Genomic DNA, 13,789 nt, shown 5'->3' with positions numbered 1-13,789 from the left:
GTATCAAACCAAGAAGTCTAGTTTGTTTTTCACCACAAAGAATTACTTCAGGAGTTAACTATATCACAAGCTATGGGAAAAGGAGATAACATTTGCAGTGCATAGCTGCCCACCTCACTTGTTACATCACCTGCACATACAGTACACTCATGGAGAGAGAAATTCAAATGGAGAGGGCAGAAAATAATTATGCTCTTATGTATGTTATGAATCCCATTCTGTGTTTTCTGTCGACCTTCATATCAAGAAATGGTGTAGAGGTGGTGCAACGCTCTGCACACGACAAACCATAAAAAGCTGAGTTTACTCATTTGTACACAGAGGCCTGGCACGGGGGACTACAGTACTGCAGGTGAACTAGAGAGAGGGTGGGTGAGAGGAAAGAAAGCCAGGAGGATACCTACACAGGCTGTGTTGGAAAAGGCACCAAACAGTTGGAACTATGTATTATTATCTAGTTTTTCCTTATGTTTAGTTCAAGAAGTATCTTTCTAAATTATTTTTAGCAATATGTAAGTAGTATATGTAGGGTAGTGATGTGGAGCCAGTGGTCATTCAGCCCCACCCAGGAGTGGCAGATTGTATCAAGTGATTTTGGAAATTATATTCAGGGATCTATAGATTTTGACAACCTAAAGTAACGTCAGGAAATGGTAACACACAAATAGAACAATAAAAACCTTAACATTCAATTATTAGGTCTTGTTTTAGAAAGAGAAAAACAATGTCACAAATAGTTGGATAAAATGAGGAAGCGAGGACACAACCTAAGGTTTAAGGTCAGATTCACTGTGTCATCATTCTCTTCAAGAGCAGTTTTATGGCCACTGTCTGTAAATACACTCACTCAGGGTGAACTGGTCAATGTGCTGCAACTGTGTCTGTCTTTTTTGATCTGTTGTTTATTTATCTTTTCTCATGTTGATGGAACAACCTGAGGAAGGTGTACAACGTAGTCTACCATAGAGATTCAAAGCACCACATCTATATCTTTTCAGTGGGGGTCATCTGCCTCTTAAGTTTTTTAACAGGAAGAATGTTATATTTTGCCATGGTGCCCGAGTTTGGGGCCAGGAGATCACAAATCAAGGCCACTGAGTCTGTCACTGAGTCACTGTGGGCAGCTCTAAGCGAGAGGAAAGGTTGTGATTGGATGATGTCAAATCTGTGCATCTCTCTAGCAGTCGCTACCTTGCCTACTAGTCTTTTCATTTGTATATGACCTTTACACTTGAAGTCAGACTTCCACAGAAACTCAAGTATGGTTGTTGGCTAACTTAAAAAATTCAGGACTTTGTGAAATTATTAAAAATCTGTTTTTTCCTGTCTGTCTTTCAGGTGGTGCATAGAAACCTCAGCGCACAACATTCCTGGCTCCCTAAGCTTATCCCGGTGTTCTGTTGGAGCCTCAACACAGAGCCTCTTTGTTGACAAGTGTAGAGGTCCAGCTTTGACAGGAACACCACCTCATACACACTCTAAAACCGAAAAACATATGGCAATAAAAGCAACAACTTAACATTTTAATTCTCTATATTTGGGTCCTTCTGTCTAAATATCAGATGTAAACAGAGGGGGAGGCCTCTAAAGTTATTTCTTCAGATTCTGCACTTGAGTTGGGTCCATGACAGCTGGTCATGGTGGACTGGCGTGTCTGGTCCTTAAGCTAGCTTAGCTTCCCATATTCATATAGACCACATAAGGTTAGCTATGTGTGGTGACAGAGCAGGACATTATTTGCCTCCCCTCCATCACCAACTCTGGCCCCTACAAGGGGCTATTAACTAGTTGGTAGAGGTGCCCCATTAACCCATCGTCCCTTCATTTCTGTTTCATTCTGTCTTCACCCCCAACAATCATCACACCACACTCATCTACCCTCACTGCTTCTCTGTAGTACCCAGAGTTGTCCTAAACTGTCTTTATGAGATCCATTTCTGGCCTCTGAATTCATCTGACATCTATCCCAGCTCGGGTCCACCAGGCCCAGTATAGCTGGCAGTCAAGCTGACAGTCAAGCCGGTAGGCAGTTGTTTTGGTGGTTGTGTTGGTTGCATGGAATCGGCTTAACCGTGGAGAGGCCAGGCTACCACAAACTGATGGACTTTGACAAGCGAGGAGTAGGAGGAGGGGGTGGTGGTGGTGGAGGAGGAGGAGGAGGAGGAAAGGGGGAGACCGAGGAGGGAAAGAGGATGTCTGGGAAGACGGGGAGTCGATCAGGGCACAGTGGCCGGGGTGCCGGCTCCAACTCTGGTGTCCTGATGGTCGGACCGAATTTCAGGGTTGGAAAAAAGATTGGATGTGGCAACTTCGGAGAACTTCGACTTGGAAAGAATCTATACACCAATGAATACGTGGCTATCAAACTGGTAAAAAACAAAAACAAAAAACAAACTCCTTTCCTTGTTTAATATGTTGAGCACAATTTGTATTCCAATCTATCTGTATTTCAAAATGAAAGATTCACTCACCTGTTGGTATGTAAGCAGCATGTACCTATAACATGTTATGAATGTGTGCTGAGATATATTGAATATAGCATTATTGTCAGATAAGCCCTGCTTTTTTAATTAAATAACCTCTGTTGTAAAAGTGTGATATAAGTGTGTATAATTTTCTCATTAAATTATGTTCTTCCTTTGTAGGAGCCAATCAAGTCGCGGGCACCACAGCTCCACTTAGAATATCGCTTCTACAAACAGCTGGGAAGTTCAGGTGAGAAGCATCATCGCCTTTCTTTTCTCTTTTCTACTGTGAGATGTCAGGTGTTCATGGAAAGGTTCATATGGGAGCAACATTTCTAAAGATGTTAATTGCATCACATTTAATCCTAGATGTCACTTAAAAGATACTGGATTTTTTATTTTATTTTTATACCTCCACTCAGCAGCGATGTTCTTAGAGTGCCTCATTCTCATAAACACAATAACTCAGGAACACCTTAATGAAATTCCTTCAAATAGCCTGAAAACCTGTCATGTCTGCATTAAATTTCTGTCAAGACCGATATAAATGTTGCCTGGTGTCTGTAGAGCAGTGCTGCAGGTATAAGCTTACCAATAGGCGATTATTTCAGTCAGCGTTCTCCGTCTCCACAGTCTCTATTCTGTCGTTGTCATAGCCCCCCCCCCCCCCCCCCCCCCACACACACACACACACACACTCTCCACAACCTACACACCTGAAATAGCAAGTTATCGTGAAGATCTGGGTCTTGCAACAACTTGGCCAGCTTGGTTCCTACAGTCAGTAGCTGTGAAGATGTGCAGTGAATATGTTGGGGGTAATTGCTGTCAAACATCTGGCTCGTTTGCTTACCAGTTATGGAAGAAGTTTCCTACACCAAGCATCCTTTGGTGGTTTGCCCTGTCTAGCAACAGATTGCCATATCACATTGCTGATCTGATAGGTTGAAGTTAGTCTGTGATAGATGATGGTAGAGCTGCCAAGGTTTGTTTTTTTTTTTTTTTTTGGATAATATTTCTTTTTTCCAAACCTTTAGTATTGGAGACTTATCAGAGCCTGATAGAATCCATGTCCTGTTCTCTCTCACTCAGAGGGTGTTCCTCAGGTGTTTTACTTTGGACCGTGTGGTAAATACAATGCTATGGTTCTGGAGCTACTGGGACCCAGTTTAGAAGACCTGTTTGATCTCTGTGACAGGACCTTCTCTCTAAAGACCGTACTCATGATAGCCATACAACTGGTAAGACAAACCCACAGTAGCTAGAAGTGTTTTTCACTGCATGTAAATGTTCAAACCTCTAATGACTTGACTGGTTTGCTTCTTGTTTTCTCTCTCAGATAACCCGTATGGAGTTTGTTCACACCAGAAGTCTGATCTATCGAGACGTGAAACCTGAGAACTTCCTGGTGGGCCGACCCGGCTCCAAACGGCAACACACCATCCACATCATAGACTTTGGCTTGGCAAAAGAATACATAGACCCAGAAACCAAGAAACACATCCCATACAGAGAACACAAAAGTCTGACTGGAACCGCTAGATATATGAGCATCAATACACACCTGGGGAAAGGTGAGTGACCCCTGACTCACAGACAGAGAAACGGTACATTATGTTAGCAGTACTATATCAGCAATTACGACAGATGCTAAGTATTTTCTAGACTATTGCCCGGATTGGCAAACTATTGCATCAAACCTTTTTCATGTGGTCTAGGTGTGTAAACACAGTGTTAATGTTCTAAGCATTAGAAGTGTGGAATTTCCCACCACTGATCACTCCAGCCATTAACACCTTTGTTGTACTTTGTTATTTCAGAGCAAAGCAGGCGAGACGACCTAGAAGCTCTAGGTCATATGTTCATGTACTTCCTGCGAGGCAGCCTGCCCTGGCAGGGACTGAAGGTGAGGAGACAGTCAAGCAGCCGTCCAGTGTGTTTATCTCTCCACTACATTACAAGATTCTCTCTCTGTGGTCACCTCACCTCACCTGTTGGGTAAATGAATTTTCCCTGACTGTCTGTTCATTAGGCTGACACCCTCAAAGAACGCTATCAGAAGATTGGAGACACAAAGAGAGACACGCCAATAGAGGTCCTTTGTGAGAACTTCCCAGGTTTGTGCTCACTCACAAATACACACACACACGATTGTGCACTCACACTTCTACTAAGAAGCAGTGCAGTTGTTGCTTGCATATGTTGATCTAATCTTTTTTGGGTCTCCGTGTATGTGTGTGTGAATTGTGTTCCTGTGTCTGCGTGTATTTGTAACAGAAGAGATGGCAACCTATTTGCGGTACGTGCGTCGGCTTGACTTCTTCGAGAAGCCGGACTACGACTACCTGAGGAAACTATTTACAGACCTCTTTGACAGAAACGGATACATCTTTGACTACCAGTACGATTGGACTGGAAAGCCACTGGTTAGTGTGGGGCATGAGTTTACACTTGGGTTAACATATCAAACACCTGTTGCGTTAACAGGAAGTCAAGCTATTAACGTGGGGAGTTTTCATTCCCGGGCTGATCTCAGAAAGCAGGATTAGTGAAAACCTGGAGTCTGTTAACCCTGAACTCGGGTATCAGTTTCAGAAAGTGAGGTAACTCCAGACTGTCTCAGAAATAGAGGTAACTTAAACTCTGACTCAGTTACTATGGTAATAGAGTCTGTGAAGATAATCTGGTTGAGAGCGTTTTTTTGGTTGTTGATTCAAGTCAAATTGAAAAGTCCTAAGGTTCAGATGGAGCAAAGTGTGAAAGACCCCTAGACTAATTTCTTCAGAAAGGCAAAGACTGTTTCTCCTGTATTTTGAGGTGTCTTTGGAAACTGTGATCTTAGTAAACTCCCTCTTAGAGATGTCAGAAGAGAACAAGATTCAGATAATGTGAGGAATGACAGGTAAGATTTGAAGGCACACAACAATACAATATTCAGTGGCATCACATTTCCCAAGTTTTTCACTCTGAGATATTGACACATGGCCTCTGTCCCCCTTCAATAGTACATCATTGTACTCCATATACAATCATATATTTCCGTCCTCTGATCACATGTTGACCTCACATCTCGTGTGTTTAGCCCACTCCTATTGGTCCAGTGGCCAGTGAGACTCCACTTCAGACAAGCAACCGGGAGAAAGCATCGCAGACCAAAAACCAGGTACGCACACGTGTCGCGCACAGACACACACGCACACACACACACACACACACACACACGCACACACACAGGTCATGATGCGTGGTCATGATAGCGTTTCCGCTTTTGTAGAGGGCAACTCTGACTATTTGGACCTAGCTTTTCCAAACATTATTTGTCAAAACATGCTTTTTTTTGTCCAAAGAAAAGTAGAAGCCTGAAGAGGGCACGTGCCAGACTAGTGATCGAGCCAATCAAACAACCTGTGTTTTTCTCACTACTCAACACTGTCAGTCACTGCGCTGGTCCTTTAGATTGTTTCCCTTTTTTCTTCCTCTTAAGTAGTTAGCTGCTGTTGTTGCAATGGTAACTTGCTTGGTTTCTACTTGGTGGTCTGTTCTGTTGCCAAACGTCAACACACCAGAATAAATGTCTCATTTTTACTTGTCATCTTTTTTTACCTCCTGAGTACCATGACAGTTAGCTTCAAGGTTATTGTGATATCATTGTTTACCTCTATTGGACTTCCATGATTTACTTCATGAATTGTGATTTACTCTTAACAAAATGGAGAAACAGTGGTCATTGATTTTTTTTTCACACTGATCAACAGAAAAACCCTAAACTATGCTCTAGGGCTCACATACTAGGGCTGCACAATTTTTAATCATATGTACTTACACTGCAATTGTAATATGATTTGCAGTATTAGAGAGAACATTGATTATTCATATTTTCTTTGAAAAACTCATTACATTATGGTGTAATTTTTGTGGGAATCCGTAAGAAATAAAGACGTTTTTCCAAGTCTAGAGAGGACGGAGGCAGGACGTCCCTGTGTCTCGATGTATTTTGAAATGGTACTTTATCAAGATTCTTCTTAATTTCTGAGACAAAACTTCTCTGCAATTTCTTCAGATTTTCCATCAATCTCTGTTTTTTGCTATCATATGGTAGAGGGCACTGTTGAGCATCGTGTGAAATAGCACTGCACCTCTAGGTCCAAAAACAAGCCAAAAAAAAAATCCCTAAAAACTGAAAGACAGAGCTGGGGAATGGATGTTATCCTTGTCCAGGGGGTCCTCAAGTGCTGCTCTCGGCTGGTGTAGGAGATGTTGAGTCAGAGTCTTGAGTCAGGCAGTTGAAGATGCACTGTTGTCTAGGGCTGAGCAGCTCTACTAGGTCAGTTACTGTTGTTAGTTTTTTATACTATACAATTGAAGTAATGATTTGGGAGTGTCCACAAGGTACAAAATGGGTTCTCTGACCGCATGTCCAAGGAGCTTGGGGTGTTGGCATGGCAGCCAGAGTGTATACTCAGCTGTTGGGCTGAGACGGACGGGAACACACCAAGGCACATCCTTAAGCAAGAGGAAAAGCTGTTCCACTCATGTCACATGTGAGGTAAATGTGAGAAGAAGCAGCTTCTGCTGAGACAGACAGCATGTCCTCAAAATAAGTGTTGGATTGACTTAAATAACAGTAGCAGTACTGCAGCAATAACAACTCAGTAGTGTGGAGTTCATCTGTTAGAATTACAAGAACACCCACCATCAAGTCCTACCACTGCATTGACTGTGGGCATCATCAATCTATATGAGAGGCTGTAAATATTTATATTGGACAAAACCACAAATGGTCATGCCTGTCCTTCATTTTCATGCCTATGAAGCCTCTTTGTTAAATGATTAGTGTCAAATAACTAATTGCTTCACCAAAGTTCATGTTGTTGCACAATACTTGGAAAAATGCCTCACAGGTTCATACGAACGATACACCTTGCTCCCTGCCACACAAAGGGCCAGGCTGCGTAATCTTAATATTTACATCTGTGTAGATCATGTTGTTTTTCTCAATTTAAAATTATTCAGGGTTATTTAAATGCAGTGCAGGAATTTTTTGTCCTAATTATTCAGTCTGTCCTGCACTACAATGAATAGTACATCCCAGGCAATAGCTTGGTAATCAAACCCCACTCCCGCTTTCACACTAATGCCATAACAGTCCACTGAAGAACCGGTAGTGAGGTTGCGCCTCTGGACTATCAGGGCCTTAATCACAAAATGCCCGTTTGAGGCATGTGAGGTGAAGTTGGTTCAGAAAATACACCACCTCTCTCCCCTTGTTGCCTTGGTTGCACTCTCCTTTACGCTCTCACTTTCCACATACTTGAGTGCTCACCTTCCTGTTGTTCCTCCACCAAATACTGACACTGAACTCACTATTTATTTTCTGCTTACTTTTTTCACTCTTATCCCATTCCTCTCGCTCCTCACCTGCCACTTCTCTCCATCTACTTGTCCATCCCCTTCTTTTACACTTTGCTGTTTTCTCTCTCTCTCTATTGCATCCTGGTTCTTCTCCTGTCCATGGTTAAACCCCCCCCCCCCCCCCCGCTATTTCATCTCACCTGACCTATTCTCCTTTGTTTCTCCGTTTCTCCTGCCATTGGCTTCCCATCTCCTCTAGTCTCCAGAGGGGAAAGGCAGTGAGTCCCAGCCCACGCCTGTGACCAATCAAGAGCTGCTGGGTTCGCATCTCACTGCTGATAGGCTGGGCGGGTCTGTCCAGGTACTGAGAGGAAGGGTTAGCTCTGCTGGCATCCTGTCTGTCTGCTTACCCATTGCCTGGGCCCAGTTCAGACCTGACGTCATGCGTCTTAGGTGATCCCGTCACAAGTGGAAAACTCAGATGTATCAAAATGCATCTCCTTGTGTCTTGAATGACCATTAGTGATCAGATCTCGCTTCCCCTATTCTGTAGTCAGTGAAACCTGATCATCACTTGTGTTTTGGAAGAAATACGCTTCCTGTGGAAAAAAAAAAAGACTGGGTCATTTCTTTGACTTTATCCAGACAAACCAAATTGCCCAAGAGGTTTGATGCACCTGCAGTATATCTTTGGGTTTTTTACACATGACAGACATCATCGATAAAACCTGCTTTTGGTTTGGGAGCTGAATGAGTATGCACCTCTGCATACGCATGTTCCCTGGGACACATTCTTTCGCGTAGCACATAAAGAAAGTGTGTGCCATGGGGCTTACTGCAATACGGTTGTTCTTGTCGCAAAGAGAGCTGCGCAGTTTGTACATCCTTTGGAATTCATGTGGTTCTGTGATGCTCACTGCTGTTCTACAGTCATGTCAGATGTCTACATTTAAAATGAACAGAATATTTTGATCGTGAAATTGAAAACCCCTACCCTCTGAGTGAGGTCTCAGGCTGTGATTGGATCTTGATGTGTATTCCATGTATTAACCCCTGTATGTGGAGTTGTCCACCTGTATCTCCCAGGATGCATGTGAACGCCACTTCTGAACAGGGCCCCCGTCCATCTGCATAGTCTTGTCCATCGCTACAGCAGGGTGGACCTCACAGCCTGCCATTCTGTCACACAGGAATATTTAAGTATATTGTAAGAGTTATGTTTAGACTCAGTGGTTGGCAACATTAAGTCTTCTTCAAATTGCTTGATTAAAATTAAAATAATAGACTGTCTTGGAGAAGGAAGGTGTAGTAGCTTGTCTTCTTTCTTGGAGACTATATCTTTTCAGTTGCTTTTTGTGAACGTGAAGAAACCCTGCAGAGGTGTAGCAGCAGTTCATTTTGTAGTTCTTTGATTATGTTATGTTAATGTCTGTTTTACACCATCTCTGTGAGATGTGACGGTTTGGTGAAGAACATGTTTGATTGCAGGGTTCGAAAAAATATTCCATGACTACAACATTATGAGCCTTTACCAGCACAACATTGCTCTTTCGCAATCATCTTTTTTCTTTGGTCTTTTTTATTTATTGCCATATTCCCATCGTGTGTTCTGGTGCAGTAGGTAGGATGGGTCTGCCTGGATGGAGCTGCCCTTTCTGATTAGGTTGTACAGAGCAGAGGGCCTGAGCTGGAATACCCCTGTAATATTTGAGCAGGTGTTCACTACTCCTTGCAGCTTAGTACATCTCTTCACCTGCAAATTCCCAAACCAGCAAATCAGGGGGATTCAGTAACCCATTTATGAAATAGATTCGAAACACATTTTTCCATATGAAATGAGTTAAACTTTAATAGAATCAATCTTTGTTGTCATCTGGAATGTATGGCATTTGTATCCTCTCCCATTGCAGTTTAGTGTTGATTATAGACGCAGAGGTATTTACTGGTATCAGCAGTGTCAACTGTACATCCCCCTATGACAGTGTGAAATAGAGTTGGTGGGAGGTGAAAGAAATTCTAGTTATCAAAGGACGTTGTGTAGAGTAGCCTCACTGTATGTGGCTTAGTTCATGATGCAGGTACAGTGGTTTTAGTGTGGATTGACTATTGTTTGTGATGAATGAATAGTCAGATCTTAGTGTTTTTATTTCTTAATGTAGCTATCAGAAATGACCAGGGATACTGCCTTTGAGGCAGCAGCTGACTGGACTCTTGATGCACACACAAGGCTGTGTAGGGTTTGTCCATATTGTGCAGCTCTCTTTGCTTTCTTACGTGTGATTGATGGCTGCAGCATCACATCTCATCCGTGTTGTTGGCTTTGCTGAAGTTTTAAACTGCTGTTCAAGTTGCAGTCACTTCATGTCTGTAACATATTATTGCTTTTTGTATCTGCTGCAGTGTCTTTATCTGTTTTCAATTTATTGTCCTTTTGTCCTCTTTTTGGGTTTATTAATCATAGAACCTCTCTTCTTCAGCTTAGATTTACTGCTTTGAGCCAGACATAAACAATGCCTGTCAATTTGTGACAGAGAGTGTCTGAGCAGCTCACTGAAACAGTGAGTTTTGTCAACAATTTTGTCAACAACTTTAGAAAATCGGTATGCGCTGATACTGTGACATAGTTGTTGTGGTGCTATAGAAGAATGGAGAAACTTCTTTCCTGTGTCATGTTATATATCCTATCATGACTGTGTAGTATTAGTATATGACACGATTATTTACATGTAAAACATTGTTGTTCTCAGAGACACAATAACTTTATAATGGCACTTTTGATCTGAAATTAGAACGATCAGATTTAATCACAGTACTACACGTCTGGTTCTTGGTGTAGCTTCAGCTAAAATCTCAACCATGCTCTCTAGTGAATGTAAACAGCTAAACCAAAACCTACCATTGTGGGTTCTTAGGTATTTCTTGGCAGAGGTAGAGAAGTCAGCAGCTACAGGGTTGTGTTTGCCCATTGTTTTTTGCTTCCAACACATCAACTTCAAGGAAAAAAATGGTCACAGGTGGCTCCCCAGTGAGATCATCAGAGTTCCTCACGTCACCTGTCAGCGGTTGTAATGTTTTGGCTGATTGATGGGTGATATAACATGACCTTCATCTGTGGCGGGAGCAAAACGTATCCCCCTTCATCACAAAGGAAAAACATCCAAGTTAAGGAATGTAGTAGCTATGTCTGGATTCTGGTACTGAACTGCAGTTCCTTAGTGGCACCAACCATACTACGATCTGTTGATGCTTCCAGTGGTTGACCGACTAATGATAAACGTAGACCGTGTGTGTGGGCGCGCGTGTGCGTGCCAGAGACGATAGCCTTGCAGCAGACGTCACACCAAAGATATCAAATTATTTGCACTGATTCATTGCATCTGTTGCATTTTGTTTTTTGTATAATCATTTTAAGTTTTGTTGGAGGTGTCATTTATTCAGAAGTCAACTTCAAGTTGTAAGAAGTTTTTTTTAGTTTTTACCTGGTAAAACCCACGGCTATAACCCTATTCTCTGTGTCTTTATTTCAGCTATGATGAGTAGCTTCATTTTCTTTTTGTTAGAATTTAAGAATTTTGAATCCCGAGTGAGAACAATCTAATTTTCAAACAGTATCATGACAAAGTTGTGTGACAGTGACATGACCTCAAGTGATGACATAATGGACCGGGGTCGACTCCATCCCTTCTGTCAGTCTCACCGTCTGATGGTGTGCTGTTGTGTGTTGGAATTATTTCCTATTTAGTAGTGAAATGTGCGGTGTGGGCTCCTCATAGAGCTGCTGTAGGCAGACTTGCAGCAATCATACGAAAGTGTATTGGCTCAGCCCTGACACGTTGGCACTGAATGATGAGGAATGGACGAGGCCTGAACTTGACATCCCTGATGAAGAAAATGTCACCGTTCTTGGTGACAATGGTTCTCTGGTAAAAGTCGCAGTTTAAGTATAATTACTAGGTCTTGTTAGCCAATTTGACCTTGGATCAGTCACTATTGTATTGAAGAATAAAAGAACTGCACTTCATCATGTTGATAGAGTTGCAAATTGTTATTATTTAATATACAGGTCCAACCCTGGATCTCACTTAAAGACGCACAAGTCTAAACCTGTGGGATTTTAGAGAGTTTCAGAGTCCAGTAGAGGGTTACGGGGGGGCAAGGTATGCCAGACACATATGTGCACCACGCAAAAGTTGTTCATCTAAAATAATTCCTCCCTCCCTTCCTCCATCCAGGTAATGAGTTCAACCAATGGAGAGCTGAATACGGATGACCCCACTGCAGGACACTCCAACGCACCAATTACCGCCAATGCAGAGGTGGAAGTTGCAGACGATACAAAGTGAGGACACACGTGTACATGCACATTGAATAAAAGCATATTAGATCAGTAGCATTGATTGGTATACTGCTCTGTGTGTTGCAGGTGCTGCTGTTTCTTTAAGAGGAGGAAGAGGAAAGCTTTGCAGAGACAAAAATGAAATCCAGCAACAAGAGAGAAACTCCAGCTCTCTGTCACCATTTATAGTTTTCTCCTCTCACTCTCTTTCCAGCCCCTTCCTCTCTTTCCCCCTCACCCCCTCCCCACGCTCTGCTCCTCTGCTGGTGGAGGTCCTGTAGTCTACCTTGGATTGGCTGGACTGGCTGGACATCAGGCAGCAGAATGTGTTTGCTAAGCTGATCTTCTGGTTTCTACTACTCTGGACTGATCAGACAGAGAGAGTCACATGTTTGTTGTTCCACCGTGGAGCTTTAAATGTTGACTGGCAGCACCAGTGGAGGAGGCGTTAAATATTTATGGCAACAAACAGAACTGAAACTGGATAACGGCTGTGGGAGAAGTTGACCACACATGAACAGAGTTAATACACTATGAATATAAACTGATGAGAAGACTGACAAAGTGGTTTCATCTGCTTCACTGGCAGACCTGGTCAGAGTTTTCCTTCCTTACTGACACGTTCAGAGGAGAGTTTTGTTTCTGAGGACACACTCAAGTATGGACAACCAGAGGACTGAAAGCAATGAAACTGTCAGACCACATGTGCACACAGAACACGCATTCAAACACGTTCCACACTCGAGCTCATCTTAAAAGAGACTTGATGGACAAAAAGATGCAGCTCTGGGACATAGTCTATAACGTTTGTATTCTCTAGGGTCAAAAGAAGTACACAGTGAGTGGCTTTGTCTATTTTTCCTTCAATGGATGGGCTCATGGGTGTATTTCTGGGACACATTCACCCTCAGAGGAGAGCCTCTCAACCACCAGTCAAAGGATTAAAAAGATACTGATGTAAAAACTAAGCTTTTTTTTTTTCTTTCTTTTTTCTCAGTTTTAATTTGTGACTAAAGGAAGACTGTCTACAATTTGAAACCTGTTTTTGTCTTTTTGGATTGTTCAAAAAAAACTTTGCGTTTTGTAGCTGATAGTGTTTCTTCTGTGTTCCTCAAAATGTATTTTTTTTTAAAATAACTTGTATTTTTGATTTTCCTCTTTCTGGGTTGGAGAATGGAAGTTGGTTAACTCCATTAAAAACAACCAATCAAAATAAAATGATCTTTATTTAAAGGGACTGTGAACAATATTTGCTTTGATAAGGATAGTTCTGTTCAGTGTCAAGGGTTAATCATTGAAAGATGATGTGTGAAGGTTTTGAAAAGATTGAATTGCGACACTCTTTCAGACACTTTTAACCATCAATGTAGTTTAGACACTGGCTGTTAACAAGTCCTCATCCCTAATGTCTGTTCTGTCTCTTAAACGGACAGTGACCCAGCCTTCCAAAGACTTTCCTGTTAAAAGGGAACATTACAGATGTCAGGAGACGTTACAAATAGCACCAGGCTCTGCTTCCTGTCTGTGAGACTAAATTCAGGGTTAAAAAGTCTCCAGGTGTGTAAGAACTGTGCATGTATGAGTACTGATGTGTGTAGCCATGAAATTTGAAAAGACTGCATTGTTGATAAGTTTG

At 42.2% G+C, this 13,789-nt stretch overlaps 1 protein-coding gene across 4 annotated transcripts; it reads left to right on the top strand.

Moving 5' to 3' along the window:
- Positions 1-2,152: 2,152 nt before the first annotated feature.
- Positions 2,153-13,375, top strand: LOC147261732 (casein kinase I). 4 transcript variants are annotated; one of them, XM_086203913.1, is made up of 11 exons: positions 2,153-2,369; positions 2,646-2,715; positions 3,558-3,706; positions 3,805-4,039; positions 4,286-4,371; positions 4,498-4,582; positions 4,743-4,891; positions 5,548-5,628; positions 8,077-8,178; positions 12,050-12,156; positions 12,241-13,375. In XM_086203913.1, exons 1-11 carry the CDS (start codon positions 2,193-2,195, stop codon positions 12,293-12,295), a joined length of 1,296 nt encoding a protein of 431 aa, XP_086060039.1. In that variant the 5' UTR covers positions 2,153-2,192; the 3' UTR covers positions 12,296-13,375. The 4 variants fall into 4 exon arrangements, with proteins under 4 accessions (XP_086060039.1, XP_086060036.1, XP_086060037.1 ...); XM_086203911.1 differs by lacking the exon at positions 8,077-8,178 and having other exon boundaries at positions 2,154-2,369; positions 12,241-13,372; XM_086203912.1 differs by lacking the exon at positions 8,077-8,178 and having other exon boundaries at positions 2,155-2,369; positions 4,746-4,891; positions 12,241-13,372.
- The last annotated feature ends 414 nt before the right edge of the window (positions 13,376-13,789 follow it).

Source organism: Aulostomus chinensis, chromosome 5 (assembly GCF_037954235.1).
Source record: "Aulostomus chinensis isolate RoL2024-O1b breed Wild chromosome 5, RoL_Achi_v1.0, whole genome shotgun sequence".
NCBI lineage: Eukaryota > Metazoa > Chordata > Actinopteri > Syngnathiformes > Aulostomidae > Aulostomus > Aulostomus chinensis.
The sequence above is the reverse complement of the archived record's forward strand: the minus strand, read 5'-3'. Positions and strand labels throughout refer to the sequence as shown.

Excerpts from the sequence above, each read along its gene's own strand:
- LOC147261732 (XM_086203913.1), top strand. The coding sequence starts at position 2,193 with ATGTCTGGGAAGACGGGGAGTCGATCAGGGCACAGTGGCCGGGGTGCC. Across the intron at positions 3,707-3,804 it reads TCATGATAGCCATACAACTG|ATAACCCGTATGGAGTTTGT; the intron begins GTAAGACAAACC and ends TTTCTCTCTCAG. Across the intron at positions 12,157-12,240 it reads GAAGTTGCAGACGATACAAA|GTGCTGCTGTTTCTTTAAGA; the intron begins GTGAGGACACAC and ends TGTGTGTTGCAG.